General features: G+C 42.0%; 1 protein-coding gene across 7 annotated transcripts in view; it reads left to right on the top strand.

Annotated features, from left to right (window-relative positions):
- The first annotated feature begins 7,798 nt into the window (after window positions 1-7,798).
- GABRR1 (gamma-aminobutyric acid type A receptor subunit rho1) overlaps window positions 7,799-21,132 on the top strand; it is a 34,016-nt gene continuing 20,682 nt past the window's right edge. For 4 of the 7 annotated variants that reach the window (XM_024552126.3, XM_045188564.2, XM_045188565.2 and 1 more), the window contains exon 1: window positions 18,589-18,822. In XM_024552126.3, the coding sequence (XP_024407894.2) occupies window positions 18,590-18,822 (233 nt within the window). In that variant the 5' untranslated portion in view covers window position 18,589. Of the gene's footprint in view, window positions 8,029-18,588; window positions 18,823-20,854; window positions 21,032-21,132 lie in introns of those variants that run through there. The other 3 variants (XM_045188567.2, XM_045188566.2, XM_071219701.1) reach the window with 2 other exon arrangements.

Genomic DNA, 21,132 nt, shown 5'->3' with positions numbered 1-21,132 from the left:
GGCAGGTTATGCTGAAAGGATCGGTGCGCCTGACTGTCTCGGAATATGCAGGTAAAAATGCTGGAAGAACTTGTCCTCGTGTAAAAAGTCTACCCGCATCCACACAACTGCAGCTCCTTGGAAAAAAGCACGTTCTCGGTGGAAGGGATCACTGCTCTTTTCTTTCCCAGTTTTCCACCTGCCGCATTCCTTCCCTCCCTATTTTTATTTTTTAAAAATTGAAAAATAAACCTTGGCTTTAGTAAACCATTCTTTAACCTGGCCGAGTTTATGTTAGCGAATGCCATTCTCTACCTTGCCCATTTACCCAGGGAGTCTTAAATTTTAATGTGCATGAGAGTAACCTGGGGATCCTGTTAAATGCAGATTCCAATGTGGGAAGTTTGGGAGGTGCCCAGGACAATGCGTTCCTAACAAGCACCCAGAGATGTGGTGCTGCTGGTCTGCAGACCGTGCTTCAAAGAATGAGGCCCTTGAGACCCTTGCCCCTCATTTAAAGTTGAGATCAAATGTCACCATGCCTCTGTGATGTTTCCTGACACCCTCTTCCTTCCCAAAACAGAATTTATTATTGCCTCACCCGTGTTCCCAAAGCATTTTATGCCTTTGTGCATTGAGGCGCTTTACATTGTGATTATTCTCCCTAACCAAAGCTCCCTAGTTCTGGCTGTGTGTTAGTCACCTAGGGAGCTTTTGAAAATATCTCAGTGCCTGAGTCCCACCCCCAGAGTTTCTGATTTTATCTCAGGCCCACTTTTTTTTTTTTTAATAAGACTAGTTTGTTTGGTTTTTTTTTTGAAGGCTAGTGCTGGTCTGAAATGAATTTATCTGGGAAAGTATTGTCTCAACTTGCTTTGCATGGCTTGCAAACTGTATTTTCTGGGATCCAGGAGGTTCTCTGGGGGATGCTTCAGGATCTACTATAGGGGTGGGAGGTAAAATGAGCAGGAATGAGCAGGGCGTGTGGGGACAAGGTAGTGGACCTTGCCAGGGTGAGCACAGTGAAGAGGGAAGACGAGCCACTCTTCCGATTTTGCCAACAATTTATTCATCCTCATCTTGGGCAAAGCAACCAGCCAAACAAAGAATTCTTAGCTTACTATCACCAGGCACTTTTATAGGAAACCAGTCTTTTAATTCTTCCAAGAACCTGGTGAACTAGGGCTTACAGAGGAGAGAAGAACCAAATTATAGAGAAGAATAGCAAATTATAGGGCCAGGACTGGAACTGGGATTTCTGGCCCCCATTTGTTTGCAAGAAAGCTAAGGGGGAGAGACACAAAGTTCCAGTCTTCTCCTGTGGACACTCCTCAGACAAACCCACAAAGCACCTGGCTTCCTAGTGGCGTGGATGAAATGGGGGTTGGAGGTGGGAGGGATAGGCTGGCACTGACCACCCACAGAGCATTGGGTTTCTGAAGCTGAATTTGCCCAAACTGCCTAGAGGAAGTTTCCAGCCCCAGGTCTTGGTTCCCAGGTCTGGTTGCCAACCCTTTTCTGGCCTCAGTCTTCATCTACATTTTCCTTTCCTTGTGTTAGAAAACAAAAATCAACCAAGTAAATTCAAAGATCTCATTGGCTTTATTAATTGATTCATGAATTGGGCAGCATCCTACCTAGCAACTAGAAGGGCATGCCAATGAGCTGTACAAAATGAAAGGTTTTTGTAGACAGAAAGAAAGTGAGACTATGAAGTTAAAAGAGCAGATTATTTCAGGCAAGGACATCATCCCTTAGGGGAAGGCGGAGGGTTTTACCAGGTAAGATCACCTCACTAGTGTGGATCTGGAAATTCCAGACAGATTGGTTTAAAATTCTACTCCTGGGAGAGGCCGACGCTCCAATCAGCCTTGGCATTAAGTTTTGGTTTGATGATGTAGCTTAGCAAAAGTGACTCCACTGTGGCCTATTGTTTCTCTTTTTAACACCCAACATCTTTCCTTTTCCACATGAGAGCATCACTGCTCTACCTCCCATGGGCAGCTGGCAGCTGCTTGCGCCGTACTTCCACCTCTCCCCCATTGCCTGCCCTGCTGTGGCATTTGAAGGGCTGCAGAGTGCTGCATGGCCACAGACCATTCCTCCTGAGAGCAGACAGAGTGCATGAGGGTAAAAGCTGCAGCAGAGGATGCAATCACAGATGTACTAAGCCCTAGAATGTAAGCTCCTTAGGGAAGGAATTTTGTCTATATTCTTAGTTGCTGTATCTCAGGGTATATAACGTGCTTGGCACAGGATAGAGGCTCAGTAAATATTTATGGAAAAAATGAATACTACTCTTTATCAGTACCTCTATGTGCTGGATTCTGTGCTAGGTTCTTTACTTATGTCATATCATTTCCTGTTTTCTATTGATATCTTATTCCTGTTCAGTGTGGACGCAGACGCCTGGGGATTAGGAGAATGCATGTTAGCTCTGACCTTGAGTAATTAATCTCTCTGAGCTATAGTTGCTCTATTGGAAGGAAGGAAGGAAGGAAAGAAGGAAGGAAAGAAAAAAAAAGATGGTAGTTCTGGTCTTTTAGGATGTGAGGAGTGAGTTAATGGGTCTAAAGTACTCAGTCCAGTGCCTGGCCCAGAGAAAATGCAAAGTAGATGAAGGAGAGAAGAAGGAGAGGGGATGAGGAAGAAGGATGAGGAGAAGGGAAAGGAGAGGGAGGAAGAGGGGGAAGGAGGGTTGTTAATTTTAACTTTGCCAAATGAAAACATTGAAAACCACTTCACAACCCAAAATAACCACTTTCATCTATTATCATAATCATTTCTAAAACAACAACAAAAATTTTAACACTGAAAATGTAGGATGAGATCATCTCAGAATATATAAAATCTTTCATAAGAAAACCCATTTTGCACTTTATCCTGACATTTTCTTCAAAGGACAGATGAAAACTTCATCCTGGACCAGATGGCACTGTTGGGGACACCTTTCTAAGGGAGGACTTGTTCTTTATTTTGCAGATGGGAAAACCCCAGAGAGGTTGAATAACTTGCCTAAATTTTAAAGGAAAATGCTTACTTAGATACCCTCTTCTGCCAGTTTCAAAATTCAGATTGGTTAATAAGCAAAAAATTACATAAAATGGATGACAGCATGTGACCTGGATCGAGATTTCTTGCTTTGGCTAGAGATTCCATCCCCTCGGCCCTCTGACCCATTGGGACACCTCTGAATATCGAGGCTTTGGTACTTCAAGTGTTCTCTCTGAAGTTGGACCCATAGGTAAGATGGCCCGCCTTTCAGGGTTCTTCACTGAATCATGCTTTTTGTTGAGTTTCCTAGAATGTATTTCTGGCCTCAAGAAAACTCCTTTGAAAAAATTTACTTGATGTTGGAGGGTGGGATGGCTCAGAGCAAGTCACTCCAAAAATGTACTTTTTGTGGTATGCAGGTTATTTTGAGCTAAAGGCAATTTTAGCTTTATCCTCAAGAGGAGCTCTTGCCGTTCCCTTGACTACCTAGAACCTGAATTAAGGGCCTTGCCTATAATAAGAGATTATTAGCAATAATCTCTTTTTGATCCATCTATATGGCAGGGCAAACTTCTGTTTACTAGACATCTGTTCTTATTATCCTGCGATTACCCTTTGAAGACTACAAGGCATCTTACCTCATCACCAGCACGGAATGTTCTATACGCATGTTTCCCTTCTGTCTCTGAACGTTCTGGGCATGTAGGATCCCTGGCTCATTTATACAGAATTCCCATACATAAGTATGTGTTAAATTTGGTCATTTTTCTCTTTCTGATCTGTCTCACATCTATTTGATTATCAAGACCAGTCAGAAGAACCTTGAGAGTAGAAAAAAGTTTAGTCCCCCTACCCCCCACAATGTCACTGAATACCATCAGATTTATGCATTTGCTCCATGTTACCTGCTGAATGTTACCTACATCAGTTTCAATTAGACTCAGCTACAAGTAAGAGAACACAAGCTTCGAAGAAAGGAGTTTGAAAGTGGCAATCCAGGATGGACTAGCAGCTCCGCTCCATGTGGTCCACAAGGATTGAAAACTCAGACTCTTTCTAGCTTACTGCTGGTTACCTTAGAGTATGGCCCTGGACCTCTAGAGTATAGCCCAAGATAGTGGCAAGAGCCCTAGCCATCACTTCTGCAATTGAAGAAGTAGGGTGCTTAAAGGGATGAAGAAAGGAAAAGGAAGCATGCCAGCTATCTTCCAAGGAAAGTTCCAGGAGGCTGCCATGCACTTCCTATTGGCTGGAACTTGGTCCCATGGCCACATCTAGCTGCAAAGAATGCTGGGAGGTGTATTTATTCTGAGTAGGCATATACCTAACTGAAAACAAGGAATTCTGGAAGAAAGAGAAAAACATATAGTGCAGGAAAGAGCAGTTCCTGCCATACTATCCAAGAACACACCCACCAGTGTGTGTAAAGCACCAGCTGAGAATTGTTAGGCAGCTCATATCTAAGGACAAAATGTTTACGCATTGCCTTCTCAGCCCCTCCCTCTCATCCAGATACCTTCTTGCTTCTATCTCAAGTGTGAAGCAGACAGGTCAGAAATAAATGGGTCTTTCTAAGACATTGGGCTGATGCCAGGAGCTTCTGTCACCACTGAGCTCAGAGAGACTTAGAATGTTTTTATGCCCAGAAATAGGACCTGGGTACTGAGTCCCTGCCATTGTTTATTGTGAAAGGGGGTAGGATTTTTTCTTTTCCCATCTCTGCTGAATTTGGGGGCAAGCCACTGGGGTCAGATCATCTGACGAATTCTTCCCAGGGCAGACTATGAAGGCCCAAAGCCCCTGTCCCACTGACCGCCCATCCATTTCTGTGACCATTCCCTGAGCTGCTCTCTGCAGAGGCCCAGCTGGCTGTCCTCCCCTTCCCACACTCAAAGGGGCCTTGATTACTAGATTCAAGAGGGCAAGATAAGGTGTCTGGTGATTCTTAGTCTTTTTCCCAGGAGTGGTGAAGTGTTTGCCCTGAGTCACCTCCAACCTCTTAGTCAACAGTAACTGCATTGTTTTGAGATGTCCTGCTGGCTTAAAGGATGTAAATGTGACCACAGAGGAAAGTTTTGAATATCTTTAAGTTGAGTCAGTAAGCAAATATGATATATGTGTGTTAAAATAAGAATAACACCAGAGTGAGATAAAGAGCTGGAGTTTATTGTTCTGGAGATTACTTCTTAATAAAAGAAACAAGAGTACATTTAAAAATAGCGTTGTGAATAATAATGTGTTACTATAATGGACCATTTATAATGGTCCTCAATCTGGAACATTTGAGGACCTGATATTCAAGTTACTGCTTACCTGAAGGTCATAGTATCAAGAACAAAGGCATGTTTTGTTTTCTACAATATTATTCTGCTTTTGTTTATAGTATGTTAATCAATAGTCCACATGGATATGGGCATCAAAATAATTGACATGCCTAGTCATATCTTTATTTCTGGAATACCTACCCTTTAATAAAATATTATTAGATAAATGCGTAGCTACCTACAGCTTACAGTGGTTATTGAGGTGTGATTTACATATAGATCTTAAGTGTATAGTTCAAGGAGTTTTAACAAATGTGTATACCCATTAACCCCCCTTCCTATCAAGAGACAGAACATTTCTGACACCAAATAAAATTTTCATGCCCCATTTCTTCTTTTTTTTTAGATTGTATTCATTTATTTATTTAGAGAGGGGAAGGGAAGGAGAAAGGGAGGGAGAGAAACATCAATGTGTGGTTGCCTCTCAAGTGCCCCCTACTGGAGACCTGGCTCACAACCCAGTCATATGCCCTGATGGGGAATTGAAGCAGCGACTCTTCGGTTTCCAGGCTTGCACTCAATCCACTGAGCCACGCCAGCCAATCATGCCCCCTTTCTAATCAGTCCTTATGTTCACCTCCTCCTGACCTCACAACTGTTGATAGGAGTTCTATCACCGTTAGATTTGTTTTGTTATTTCAAAAACTTTATATAAATGGAACCATAAAGTATGTGCCCTTTTGCATCTGGCTTTTCTAACTCAATGTAGCATATTTAAGAGAATTCATGTTGTTGCATGTATGTGCAGTTCATTCCTGGTTGCTGCTGAGTAGTGTCCCATTGTATAAATAAACTATAATTTCTTTACCCATTCTTCTGTTGATAGACATTTGGATTTTTTTCAGTTTGGAGAAATAATGCTTCTTATAATGGTTATAATAAATAATAAATCTATAACTTATGAATAACGAAACTGAGAGGTATATGCATGCATGTGTACCTGACTCAACACAGAAACATGGTCATCCGAAATAGACGCTCAGCTAGAGCTCAGAGGCAGCAAATATACAGTTTGAACCTTGTTTTGGGTGGGTATGGGAGTGAGGGAGGAATTTGTAGAAACTGGTAAGATAACACAAAAAATTACCAGTTTATGCAGCTTAAAAGTTGTTACCTACCAATTGCAACTAAATGAAAAAAAATAGGCTTGGTATGAAAATGTATGTTTAACAATTTAGAGATAAGTAATTTCTGATGGGCTATTAAATTGCTTCATTTTTCAGAGGAGAAAAATCTTGAACTCTTTGTTCCCTTATGTGTAAAAGGGAGGCACTAATTGCCACCTAGCTCGCCTCACAGGGTTGTTGTGAGAAGCACAGGAGAGAACACACGAAAAACATCTGTCAGCATAAAGCTCTCTGTGTAAGTGCAAGGCGATGGTGTTGCCTATGACAAATTCAGTTTCCCCTTGAGAGAAGACAGCGGACCGTTTTACAGTTGTCCTGCACTTTTTGTTTATGAACTCACTTGCCTCCCTAAGAAGTAGGTACTAGTGCTGTTGTTATCATTCCCATTTTGTGGGTGGACAACTTGAGACCTGGACAGATTTACCTCCAGAGGCCACCCAGGTGTAAATAGGATAGCTGGGCTTTGAACCTCAATGGAACTGGCTCGAATCTGAGCTGTTACTATCGAGTCATCTGCCTTTCTAACAAGATGTCATTATATCTCCTCCTACTTTCCAGTAACTTTCTCCACAGCTTATATATCCTTGTGGAAGGGTTGCTATATTCAAATTCTTTGGCATTTTGTCTACTCGCTGTAACAGAAGGAAGCTGAAAAGTTTCCCTAAAATCTTAATGATTTCTCATTTTGGTGTTCCTGAAGGCTCACAGTGAGATTGCTGGGTCGTATTCTTAGTGCCAACTCCGTACGTAAGAGAGCATCAGAACCAGCCCCCAGACAGAACAGATGCAAGGTGCTCCTACACATGCCTCTCCCCCAGGACACACAGCATGCTGTCAAACTGAGAGGCGGGAAATGCCCTGTGGCATTGAGTGCTAAGCACGGAGCAACCTCATATCCAAGGCCATTTGGTCATTTACTTGATGTCTCTGACCTTACTGCCTGAGCAGGTTGACCTCGCTTGTAGACTTTCTCAGGTCCTCAGCCTCCACCTCCTTCTTCGTGAGAGGCTATGGCAAACTGAGTTGGAAAAGTAACTTGCGTGACTGGATGGGGGCATGTGGGGATGGACAGATCAGGATTTCTCTTTCTTTTTCATTTTAAAAGGACAGGGAACCACTAATCAACACCTGTAAGTGAACCTGAAACTAAAGCATGGTTTTTAAGCAAAATAATCACGGTTGTCTAAAAATTGTAAGTCCCTAACACAGAAGTTTCAGAACATGAGCTGTGGAAATTTCCAAAGTTAGGTGCAGCTTAACTCAGCAACTCCTGAAACTACCGACTATTAGACTCAAAAACCACCTGAGAAAACCACCTGCGCTCCACAGCGCAATTAGAAGCAGACTCGTGGACTGAAGACCACATCACCAGGGATTGGATGGCTCTATCTGCAGCAGTGACTAAAACAGAAAATTATCAGATGTACCCAAATGAAACTGATGCAAACAAGAACCTCCTATGACTTTACGGCCACCTGGAGAAAGCAACCAAAACCAAAGAACATGTCTGGACCTGTTTACTGTTGGTAAATGAGGTAGATTAACCTGGGGAGCCCCAATACCTTTTCCAGCTGGAGTAGTCACAATTCTAGAAGATCCCTCAGGTAAGCCTGGGTCTCCAATGATCAAGGACTGAAATCTCCCCAAACCTATGATTTATGTTCACATCTGAGCTGTCCTGATGTTCTCCTGGTAGCACGGCAGGGTGTGGAGTGCAATTCAGGGTGACTTCAGAGGCTTCCAGGGCAAGTCTAACCCTAACTCTTGGTGAGCAGAAGGTGAACTGAAATCTGCAAATACAATTCATTTTACTGACTCTTTAAAGATGACCAGTGTTTCTTATCTCCTAAAGCAAAGAACCAAGCCGTTTGAAAAAAATGGAGACAAGAATACACTCTGAGGTTTGCTATTTTGTTCTTAGTTTTTCAACAGATTCAGAGAGAGAGAATGAGATTTATGTTAACTTATTTTAAGGCACTGTATGTGACTACAGTTAATCTGTGAGTCGAGACAGTCACATGCTGGGAAAAGTCAGACATTAGATGGTCCTTCTTTTCTGCTGTACATTTGCCCACGAGTTCAATTTAAGCTGGTTATGTATTTTATTTTATTTTTTCAAGATTTTATTTATTTATTTTAGAGAGGGGAAGGGAGGGAGAACAAGAGGGAGAGAAACATCAATGTGCAGCTGCCTTTCATGTGCCCCTTGTTGGGGACCTGGCCTGCAACCCAGGCATGTGCCCCGACTGGGAATTGAACTGGCGATGCTTTGGTTCACAGGCCAGCACTCAATCCACTGAGCCACACCAGCCAGGGCTGGTTATGTATTTTATTATAAATTTAATTACATTCTTTCTTTTCTTCAAGAGTTGAAGAGTTCCAAATGTGGCCTAATTCAAAGAATTTATTCTTCCCATTGCCAAAAAAACCCTCTATTTCATTCAGATGAATCAGTCCCTCTAATTAGCAGGGAATAATCTGGAACTAATTAATGAAAAGATCTGAGCTGTCATCAAAATGCCTTGGGCAATGTGTTAAGTAAGGAGCCTGGGTGACAAATAAGATTTGTCATTTTACAGTCCAGTGACTTCAGAAAGGGGAAGGAGCACAGATTCAGTGGGACGGCACAGGTCTGGGACCCAAAGCAGGAATTTTTCTATGTATTAACGGCATGTCCTGGGGAACACAAGTCAGTGTCTGGGGGCCTCCGCTTCCTCACTAGTGAAGGGAAAGCGACCTGCTGTGCCCATTTCCAGGGCTGGTTCTGGGGCCAAATCGAACTGGGAATGTGAAATTGTTTTGTAAATGCCAAAGGACCACTCAGTTGCAAACTACTACAATTATTCAGTAGCAGTTGGGTTGTTTGGGGGCAGCAACAGAGGTCCCTGTATTTTGTATTCACTCACACCATGTGATGCCGCTGAGGGGAACCTTCCAACCCATCCTCCTTTCTAGCAGGCCCCATGAAGGGCTCCACACTGTCACTGGGGCTTTAGGCCCAGGTGATCTCGTGGCATTTCCCCTTCTCCCCATAATATCTGCCACAAGGATTCCCCTAGACCGTGACAAGCAGATCAAACTCCATCCACAAGACACTCTTTTTAGGAAGTTACATTTGAACCTGGAAATCTACGTGTTTCAGTTAAAAACAGACTTGGAAGCGAATAAAAATTTTCCTTAAGCAATTTTTCTATAATTCCAGCAGAGGGAGGCAGGGCTGCGTTGACTCTCCCACTTGAACTGCAGTTGAATTTGAAGGTTTACAATATGAGAAGCCTTTCTTCCTTCTTTCCTTTCTGATCAGATGATGGTTATCATAATCTTTTTTTTTTAATATATTTATTGATTATGCTATTACAGTTGTCCCATTTCCCCCCCGCACTCCACTCCATCCTGCCCACCGCCCTCCCTCCCACATTCCCCCCCTATAGTTCATGTCCATAGGTCATACTTATAAGTTCTTTGGCTTCTACATTTCCTACACTATTTTTACCCTCCCCCTGTCTATTTTCCACCTATCATCTATGCTACTTATTCTCTGTACCTTTACCCCCCTCTCCCCCTCCCACTCCCTTAATGACAACCCTCATATTCTAGTTGTTTGCCTAGTTTGCTCTCGTTTTTGTTTTATGTGTGGCCATTAATAACTGTGAGTTTGCTGTCATTTTTACTGTTCCTTTTTTTGATCTTCTTTTTCTTAGGTAACTCCCTTTACCATTTCATATAATAAGGGCTTGGTGATGACGAATTTCTTTAACTTGACCTTATCTGAGATGCACTTTATCTTCCCTTCCATTCTAAGTGATAGCTTTGCTGGATACAGTAATCTTGGATGTAGGTCCTTGCTTTTAATCTTGGGTAATGTAATTATGATGTGCCTTGTTGTGTTCCTCCTTGGGTCCAGCTTCTTTGGGACTCTCTGAGCTTCCTGGACTTCCCGGAAGTCTATTTCCTTTGTCAGATTAGGGAAGTTCTCCTTCATTATTTGTTCAAATAAGTTTTCAGTTTTTTGTTCTTCCTCTTCTCCTTCTGGCACCCCTATAATTCGGATGTTGGAACGTTTCAAGGCGTCCGGGAGGTTCCTGAGCCTCTCCTCATTTTTCCAAGTTCTTGTTTCTTTATTCTTTTCTGGTTGGATGTTTGTTTCTTCCTTCTGGTCCACACCATTGATTTGAGTCCCAGTTTCCTTCTCATCACTATTGGTTCCCTGTACATTTTCCTTTGTTTCTCTTAGCATAGGCTTCATTTTTTCATCTGTTTTTCGAATAGATTCAACCAAGTCTGTGAGCATATTGATAACCAGTGCTTTGAACTGTGCATCCGATAGGTTGGCTATTTCTTCGTCGCTTAGTTGTATTTTTTCTGGAGCTTTGAAGTGTTCTGTCATTTGGGCCATTTTTTTTGTTGTTTGTTTGTCTTGGCGCGTCTGTTACTTTAAGGGGCGGAGCCTTAGGTGTTCACCGGCGCGGGGTAATGCTGGTGGCTGCGCTGTACGTGGGGGAGGGGCCGAGAGGGAGCAATGGCGCCGGCCTCACTCTCCTCCGGCTTTCAATCTTTCACTCCGCTACCCACAATCAAACTGGGCCACTCTGGTGCTGGTTCCCGAGTAAGTGGGCCTGTGCACACTCTAGGCCCCTGTGGGTCTCTCCAATGACCTCTCCTGTGAGGCTGGGAGTCTCTCCTGCTGCCGCCCCAACCCCCACGGACGTTTTCAATCAGAGGTTTGAGGCTTTATTTCCCTGAGCTGGAGCCCTGGGTTAGGCGGTCTGCTTCGCTCCCCGCCGTTAGTCCGGTTTATCTGTGGGCGAATGTGGTGCCTCGGGGTGCTACCCGCTGCTCTGCCTGGCCCGCTCTCCGCCACTCTGAGTCCGGCCCTCTGGGTTTATCTGTGCAAATGTGGAGCCGCAGGGTCTGCTAGTGCTCAGACTGCCTGCGCCATTTGTCCCACACTCCGCCAGTCTCAGTCCCTCCACAGCCACGCGAGTCCTCTCCGCCCCAGATGCCCGTCTCCGCCCCTCCTACCAGTCTGGATGAATGGTTATTTTCTATTTCCTTGGTGTTGGTCCCCCTTGCTGTTCGATTCTCTGTCAGTTCTGGTTGTGAGAGGAGGCGCAGTGTGTCTACCTACGCCGCCATCTTGGTTCTCCGGTTATCATAATCTTAATATCTCTGGGTGGAGAAAATACCACTACGGTCACAAAGAGCATTACGAATTCATCTGTACCCCAAAATAGACTTTCAAAGTGGGTTTCCGTTGCTCACTGGAGACACTGGAGCCTTTGGAAACAGCAGTAAAAAGGCATGTAATCAATTCAGCCTTCAGATGCTTCCCAGCTGTGGTGGGCGCCATTGGTGGCTGAGCCAGCATTCACCCTGTTTTCCTCTCTCCTGAATTAGAACTCTGGTTTTGTCCAAGTTCCTGCTCCATCCCCACTCCAGAGGGGGATCCCAATTAGTCTAACTCAGTGATTTTCAACCCTTTTCATCTCATGGCACACATAAACAAATTACTAAAATTCTTCAGCACACCATAAAGTATATATATTTTTTGTTGATTTGACAAAAAAAAAAGATATAGTTTTGATTCATTCACACCAGATGGCTATTGCTGTCTTGGCTGTTGTCATTTTTTAATTTGACAATCTAAGGGAAAAGAGGTCAGTGCCCCTGATTAAATAGTTTAAAATGTACAGTTTAAAAATCCTTGTGGTACACAGATTGAAAATAGCTGATCTAAGCCAATCCAAACACACTTTTCCCTGATCAAGTTTACTGGTCCAGGGGTGGACTTAATGACCTTCCTTAGCCCAGTCAGACTGAAGGGAAGGACTTGTGGTCCACACTCTGGGAAGATCTTTGTTCTCTCTTTCTCCTACTGCATTGGAAAGAGGAAACTTGCTGCTGGTAGCCTTATTGGGACCATGAATAAGACAGCCAGAGGAAAAAGGACACATTAAAAAATAGCTTTTTGATGACACCACGAAGTCAAACAACCCTGTAGCCTGGACTTCTTGGTTTGTGAGGTAATACATTATTGGTTAAGCCAGCATGAGGCAAGCCTCTTTTTTTTTTTTTATAGGTACAGTACCTATAGGCATTGATGGACTCCCTTCGGTTTCCCAAGGCCACCCAGTGGTCTCCAGTCCATTATGCATAAATAGGGACTGAAAATCACTACTTTTGACTACTTTTCACTTTAAACTATCTACTGGTTTTCCATGGGTCACTTATTGAGGATACTGTTGCATATTATTTCTGTGATATTTTATTTCATTGACACAGCACTTTACAAATATTATTTATTCATAGTCCTACATGGATCTATAATTTAGAAGATTATCTCCAAATGAGAGACTGCAGTACAGCAAGTCAAAATGTATCCAAAGCATTATAATAAACAAACAAACAAAGTTCCAAGGCATCTAAGATGTCCATGACTTTGCTGAAAATACCTTATATTTCATAAGCACTCCTCTCATTTCTAGTTCTCATCTGGTAGAGGGAAAAATTCAAGTCATCTAAGATAGCAAACCATGGTACTTTTTTAATAGGAGAAAATTTATTTAGGAAGTCACAGAGGTAGAAGTGAGTGGTAATAAAAATAGGCTCAGGAAATAAGTTGCAGAGGCAAATGAAGGGGCCCCTGGAGCTTAGCAGAGAGAAGTGTAAAGGTAACACCTCTGAGGGTGAGGAGGAGGGGGATAGGAAAGGCACAGATGTGCTCCCTAGAGGGAGAGAGCCTCAAACCATGGTATTTGCTTTTTAAAATAAAAATCTTCAGTGTTGACTTCTTTCATCTGCTTTCTCAAGGGTGGGAGATTATGTATGTTTTTTTTTTCTTACTGACTCTTCATTTCTAGTTCAATGTTCATAACTGCTAAGTAATTTAAACTAAAAACTACATTTTATTTTTTTTAATTCCCACCCAAGGATATATATATATATATACATATATACACACACATATATATATATATATATATATACACACACACACACATATATATATATATATACATATATATATGTATATATATATATTGGTTTGAGAGAGAAACATGGATTGGTTTCCCCCTGTACATACCCCAGCTGGGGATCAAACATGCAAACTTTTGGTGTACAGGATGAAGCTCCAACCAACTTAGCCACCTGGCCAGGGCAAAAACCATGTTTTAAAACCCACATGTGGCTCTTGGTGGGAAGAGCTTGCAAAGTGGATGTAAAGGTTGCCTCACAAGAAGGAGGAGACTAAGGTGCCCAACTTCCCAAGGATTTTGGCCAAATATTTGAGGGATTGTTCAGAGAATCACTGGATAATTGGTCTAAGCATTCATTTGACCATAATTATGATTTGACCATAATTATGAGCTATAGGGAATTAAAAAGAAATTTAACTTTTCAATAATGTACAAGTCTTGTGCTGGGTGCTGTTATGATAAAAAGATAAATAAGATGCAGTGATGACATTTTGTTGTCCTTAGAGAAAAAGACTAGTACAGTATATGTGAAACAAGTAGCCAACCATGTTAGCAGAAGATAATTAAATGCAAAAGTTATGTGGTACAGAATTAGTACTCTCAGTACAATGGAGAAAGTCTCCTTAGGATGAGTTATGAGCTATTGTGGTCAGAAGAGGTTAGTTTGTGGAGGAGATGAGCTACACAGGATGGTTGGGACTTGGATAAACTTTCAAAGTGAGAAAATTGGGGGAAATTATGGTATTGTGTTAAAAAAATTAATGCTATTTAAATTTTTTTATTTTAAACATTGTTGGTACATTTCCCCAAAATGTATTAATACATGAGCATCTGAAATTGTTTCTTATATTTCATTCCAAAATATTAAATATATATATTTTTTTTCTTAGGAAACAAAAGCATTGGGCATTTAATAGATTCATTTATTCATTCACTAAATATTTTTTATTGAGCACCTACTGTTGAGTCAGCTAAGGTTCTAAGCGACGAGCAAAACAGATATGACTCACTGATGATTAAAATCTTAGTTGAGGAGACCAACAATAAACAAGTATTAATAGTTATGCTAATAGAAATGCTTTAAAGGAAAAGAACAGATACAAAACCTGCTTAAATAGGATAGTCAGGGAGGGCTTCTTGGAAAAGGCAATGTTTAATTGAGACTTAAAAAATGAGAGAAGCCTGCTTTGGAAAGTGGGGAGCAAAGCTTCAGGCAGGCTCCTAGGCATAGTTTGGGGTGCTCATGGGAATCAGCCAGGGTTCTTCCAGAAGAGAACCAGTGGGATATGATATCTATCTATCTATCTATTAATATATCTTTTACTTTATTTCAAGGAATTGGCTTACATGATTGTGGGAGCCAGCAAGTCCACAATCTATAGGCCTGCTAGGACGAAGCTCTCAGATGGGAGCTGATGCTGTAGTGTTAAGGTAGAATTTTTTGAAAATTTAATTTATTTCCCTTTAGAGAGAGGGGGAGGGAAGGAGAAACAGAATGAGAGAAACATCAATGTGTGGTTGCCTCTTGCATGCTCCCACTGGGGACCTGGCCTGCAACCCAGGCATGTGCCTTGACTAGGAATCGAACCAGCAACCCTTATGGTTCGCAGCCCACAGTCAATCCACTGAGCTACACCAGCCAGGGCTTAAGGAAGAATTTTTTCTTCTAGGAAACCTGTTTGCTCTTAAGGCCTTTCAATTGATTGGATGAGGTCCACCTATATTATTGAAGGTAATGTCCTTTACATAAAGTCAGTGGATTGTAGAAGTGAACCACATCTACAAAATACCTTCCCAGCATGACCTAAATTAGTGTTTGATTAAGTAACTGGGTACAATGGCCTTGCCAAGATGACACATAAAACTCACCATCACAGCAGGAAACCATCACATCTAACACAGTGTCTAGAGCATAATGAGATGGGAGAAGGAAACCAGATCAAGTAGAAGAGCTAGGCAGGGGTCTCAAGGCCAGGACAGATTCCTTACCTTCATTCAGATTCACTGGGGAACTCCAGAACTGTGTTAGCAGGAGTGGTATGTCTATTCACCTTATAGCCAAAAATCTGTATTTTATTCTGCTTTTTCCCACTGACAATCAGCAGGATCCAAATTTTAAAAGTAAATTACTCTGCCCTTGCTAGAGGGTTTGGTTGGTTGGAGCATTGTTGTGCACGCGCACACACACGCACACAACGTTGTGGGTTGAATCCTCGGTCAGGGCACATACCTAGGCTGCATGTTCTATCCCTGATTGGGGCGTGTACAGGAGGCAGGTAATCAAAGGTTCTCTCTGATATTGATGTTTCTCTCTCTCTCTCTCCCTCCCTCTCTCTCTCCCTTCCTCTCTCTTAAAATCAATGAACATTAAACAAAAACAAAGTAAATCGCTCTGGCTGCTCTCTGGGCAATAACATAGGGAGTATATCAGTCAGGGTCCACTTGAGAGGCAGAAACCACACCAACAATATGAACAGTGAATATTTAATATGAGGAGTTTTTAACTAAGTACAAGGTGTAACTGTTAAAAAGACCAGAAGACTAAGTCTAAGTTATGTACACAAGTAGCAGAGACCAGCCTCCGGGCTGAGGGAAAAATAAGCAAGGAAGGAACTTAGAAACACAAAGGAGGTCCTGCAAGGCCTGAGATTCAGACTCTGATGAGAAGGTGTTGCAACTGCAGGCTCCAGCTGCCTGCAATGGGGAGGAAGAAGAAACTTGCTGGGGGCTGCTCCCTGGAACCATGAGAACCTCATGCTTGGGAGACAGTGCAGGTGACACTTACACACTGCTCCCCTTGCTGCCACTTTAAAAAACAAAAAAACAAGAAGAAAATTGTCTTCTCCCTCTTCTAGCCTTGCAGACTGTCCAGCACCCTATTTTGGTAGAGCTTAATGTCATGTTGGTTGGCAAAGGAGAAATGTGGTTTGCAGAGTCCATCTCTAGTATCACAAAGCAGGGCAAGGAAAGGTGAACTTGAAGCTGAGAGGCAATAAGTTGTTAACTGGCAGGAAGACAAGGGCAGACACAGGGGACTGGTTAGGAAGCTATTGCAATGGTCCTGGGGAGGTCGAGGGGGCTGGATGAAGGTGGTGGCATGCAATTGGAGAAGTGGACTCATTCATTGAACATAGGTGCTTAAAAAATACTAGGTTGTCTCCTTAACCATTCAAATAAGAAGAGAATATTAAACATAAGAAAATTCTATGGTATGATTTAAACTCCTGATGTTCCAAAAATAATTCCAAACAGAAAGTCTTACTGGTACCATTTATTAATTTATTTAGTTACATAGTGAAAGAAATCAAGAAGACATAATAAATGGAGAGGGAGTTCATGTGCGTGGAGAGAAAGACTCAATATTGTTAAGATGCTAGTTCTTCCCAACTTGATCTATAGATTCCATGCAATCCCAATCAAAATCCAAACATGTTATTTTATGGATATCGTCAAACTGATTCTGAATTTTATATGGCAGGGCAAAAGACCCAGGATAGTCACCACAATATTGAAGGGGAAGGACAAATTTGGAGGACTGACTTTAAGACTTAGTATAAAGCTACATCAATCAAGACAGTGTGGTATTATTGAAAGGGTAGGTAAAAGATCAGTAAAACAGAATTGAGAGCTAAGAAATAGTCTCACATAAATACAGTCAATTTTTGACAAAAGAACAAAGGCCACCCAATGAAGACAGGACGGTCTTTTCAAGAAATGATTCTGAAACAGTTGGACATTCACATTAAAAAAAAAAGCAGACATAGGCATCTAATCATGTATTTATTGATTTCTACTACTCCATAAGTACACCTAACCTTTGTTCTCTACAGTAGGCTTTTTACACCTAGTTAAATGAACATCATTTTCAACAATGACATTCCAGGCAAGGCCCTAATTGTATAAATGATTCTCCCAACTGAAGGGGAGCAGAATATGCCACCCCCAAATATGCCACTTCAGCATGTTGACTATTCTGAATTAAAGTCATCTGAGGAACTGCCAGTACAAGGATGCTTTGACCTTTCTTTGCACCCATGAAAGCAGGAAATAAATATCCCTCATGACCCAGGAGGAGAGAGGCATCTTTACCTCCAGCAACAGGGAATTTAGGGCCAAGAAGGCTGTGTAAACAAACTGGTCACTTCTTTGTAATTGACTACCCCAAGCTTGAATCTCTTCATCTTGTCAGTTTTTCACAGCTTTTGGGGGGAGGTGGGGGGTGGGTCTAAAAGGTATAAAAGCTTCCTGGTTTGGTAATTTCTTTGAGCCTCCTCTTTTTATGGGTTCCTGTATATATGAAACTAAATTTGTTTTTCTCCTGTAATAAGTCTAATGTCAATTTTACTATTAAACCACAAAGAACCTATAAGGGAAGAAGGAAATTCTTCCCTCCCATACACAGGGGACTATCAGACAGATCACCTAACTAGGGATCAGGCAACTAACTCATTGCCTGGTTTAAGATTCCATTTCTGGGAGAGCCAAAGCCAATTAGGTCTTGGTTTGGTGACGTGGGCCTTTGTGCCAGTAACTTCATTTTGGCCCTGTTGTCCTGTTTTTAACAATAGATAGAACAGACCTAATGGCTATTATTAACTTATGACTGGTATTTTTCAAATATAAAAAGTCTGATTAAGTTCGTAATAGGAATAATACAACTGACAAGAAATTGTAGTTCTTTCTGTGCAAAACAAAGAAAAAAAAGCCTCTTTTTCTTTAACCCTCCCAATATCAGACATTTATAGACAGCCTGCCCAGGTAGGGAGCCCTGAGGTTCCACAGCTTTAGCTACAGGAAGGAGTGGGGGCAGAGAGCTGTCCAAATCCAGCCCTCAGCTAAAGCAAATAATAATGGCCGGAAGCTTAAAACAGATGCAAAGAGGAGCACATTAATGTGGCATACGAGGCAGATCAGCACATCTGACACTTCTCATTTTGGAAATCGCTTTGGCCTATTTTTACTTGATTCTTGCTTCGATTTATTAGACCAGAAAATACAGAATTTTCCTAAGATATTTATCACATCTGATGAGGAACTAATTTAGACCAGTCAAAATTGTTTGACAGGGACACAGGACTTCAACTTCAGTTCAGAAAATCCCTGACATCTGACGTAGGAGGATTTATAGGTTTAGTGGAAATTGCTTTTTCCTGCTCTCCAGATTACATACTGTGGGGTTTTTTTTCTCATGAGTAAACATCCTTTTAATAATGAACAGACCAATAATGTCTTAAGAGAGGAAAAGACGTCCTTTTCCTTTTTGCTGTTTCTTGAGAGAACTGTTTGCATTTGGAAACCCATGCTGGCTGTCCAGAATATGAAAGCTGGAGTCTTCCTTTTGTGGTGGGGATGGGTCTTGGCCACTGAAAGCAGAGTGCACTGGCGAGGAAGAGAAATCCACGAGATGCCTAAGAAAGGCAGGTGAGTGGATGTGTAGGGGTAGAGCATTTGTGGGGAAAGGTGTGCAAATCACACTTACGATGTTGTTCTGGAACCATTTCCAGCTTTGGTGCCTTATGTGATGCCTTTTTCCTCCTTTTCCCTTTGTTCTCCTGCTGCCTTCCTTTTAGGAAATTAGAATTATGTTTTAGTTTTAAATGATGCTAAATCAGGTACATTGCTATCATTGCAAATTCTTAAATCTCTTATGAATTGTCCTAGGTGAAAGGAAGACTTAGGGGAAAAAGAATACAGTATAAGCACATTTTTTAAAAAAAAAACTGAAGGCAATTATTTGATATCTGCATTCTAGGTTGGAATAAATCTGCAAATTCTCAAATAACCAATGGGACCTCTAATTAGTGAGAATGATTCTGTTAGTTCTAATTATTTCTGCTGGTTTCTGGGTCCTTTAGAAATCATTTAAAAGAAAACAAAGCAGCTATCTTCAAGCTATAATGACTAGAAGAATCATTAGATTGCTCTCTACTAATAAATTGGGAGGTAGCAGGGATAGACCTGCCTGAAGGCCAGCTTGCTTGCTTGTTGCCAACACGGTATGTGCCGCCCTGGCTGTACCAGCTCAAGAGGAGTGAGCTTAGTTAGAGCCAGACTCTCCCTTTCATACTCAGAGTCACTTAGGCAGCTGTGATGGCAGCACTGGTAATGTAAATGCATATCTGCACACCTGCCTGCCCGACACTTATTAATAAAGGGGGCAATTGGAGAAAACCTAATCCAGCTCGCTCTCTCTTTACTGGTGAGGAAATAGAGTCAGTAGGGCATTCTTGACTCTTGTTCTTTGTCAGCCTTAGGTCCAAATTGAGCTTCAGCTTTCTTTAACTCTGGATGTAAATATGGATAGAGGTCGGAAATATAAATCAATATAAAAGGAATCCAGATTTGTGGAGTTAGGGACTAGTGGGGGGTGGGTTGGGGTATCTGGCTTCTCAAAGCTCCCCTTCTGAGTTTAAGAGAGCCCTCCACACATGGGCTCCTGAACAGCTGGCTGAGGCCCATGGCACTTGTTACAGGCTGTTTAGCAACATCACAAAACTGGGAGCTGAAATATCCACTGGTCATGGTGAGTCCTGGGCACTGAGAGAGATTGCTGAGCACAAGTTACATGCCCTGTTTCTGCCAGAGTCAGAAGTTGCTTGAGCAAACAGTGGAATTTGTGGAGCGGTGCAGCCATAGAGATTATTTGAACCAAAAGTGCTCATGAGGAGTAAAAGCAACAACAGTAACCAACCCTATTGGTTGTCATCAAAAACTTCTCAGCCTCTCTCCCAAACCAGAGTTAGAGTGGGGGCTTGTTGGTAAACACCAATGACGAAGGAAGTCCTGGAGAGCAAAAAAATTTTCTTTAAAAAAGTACTTAAAAGAACTTTCAATTTTCTATAATTATGAAAGACGTATATGGCCATTATTGAAATTCTTTAAAAATGGAAAAAATGTTTTAAAAACACACAAAAATTACCCATAATAAACCTGGAAATAACCTTAACGTTTCTGTATATTTTTTCCAGTGTTTTTTTCCCAAGCATATTGGCTGTATTAGAGAAGAATGAGAGCAGAGGCGTGGAAGCCTGCTGCCTCCGTGTGAGAAATCATGATGCATAAGGCTGTGGGAATGGGAATGGAGAGGCCAGGGTATGCAGAGAGATTTTGAGGAGGAGGTTCAGCCAGGGCTGATTGACGGGCCGGTGTGGGCAGGTGCCAGGTGGCTTATTCAGGGTATTTATGCACTTTAGAAAGAGGCACGTCTATGAACAGATACACCAGCAAGCAGGGGACTGGGATTGGACATGCCCAGCTGTCCTCTGTGGCCCCAGATGAGGGTGTGAGAGAGAGGAGCTAAGGGTGACATCCAGTATTTTTTACTACATATAAGGATTTCTCTGCTTGGCTATTTACTACACTTGCAAAGAAAGCAAGATCATTTTACTAGCTAGTTCTTCCTTCCTTGTCAAAACTAGGTTCTCTATCTTCCCAGAGATGAAATAATCAGCAAAGTGAAGTGAACTCATCAGGTGCTGTTATTGGTTGAATGATCCTTCTGGCAGACCCCTTGCCCATGGCAGCCCCCATCTGCTCTATGTAATCCCTGACAGAGGTTTTTGGAAAACATCGTCCACACTCAAACTGACTGGGAACTACACCAAGGAAACATCAAGAAGAAGCACCATAGGTCAGAACTCTACATTCTCTCTGAAAGGACAGAACAAAAATGGGTGTTCAAAAAATGTACACCCTCTGTTCAGTTTCAACAGAAAGTTGTCTCAAATGTCC

This window comes from Desmodus rotundus, chromosome 11 (assembly GCF_022682495.2).
Source record: "Desmodus rotundus isolate HL8 chromosome 11, HLdesRot8A.1, whole genome shotgun sequence".
NCBI classification, from domain to species: Eukaryota; Metazoa; Chordata; class Mammalia; order Chiroptera; family Phyllostomidae; genus Desmodus; species Desmodus rotundus.
The sequence above is the reverse complement of the archived record's forward strand: the minus strand, read 5'-3'. Positions and strand labels throughout refer to the sequence as shown.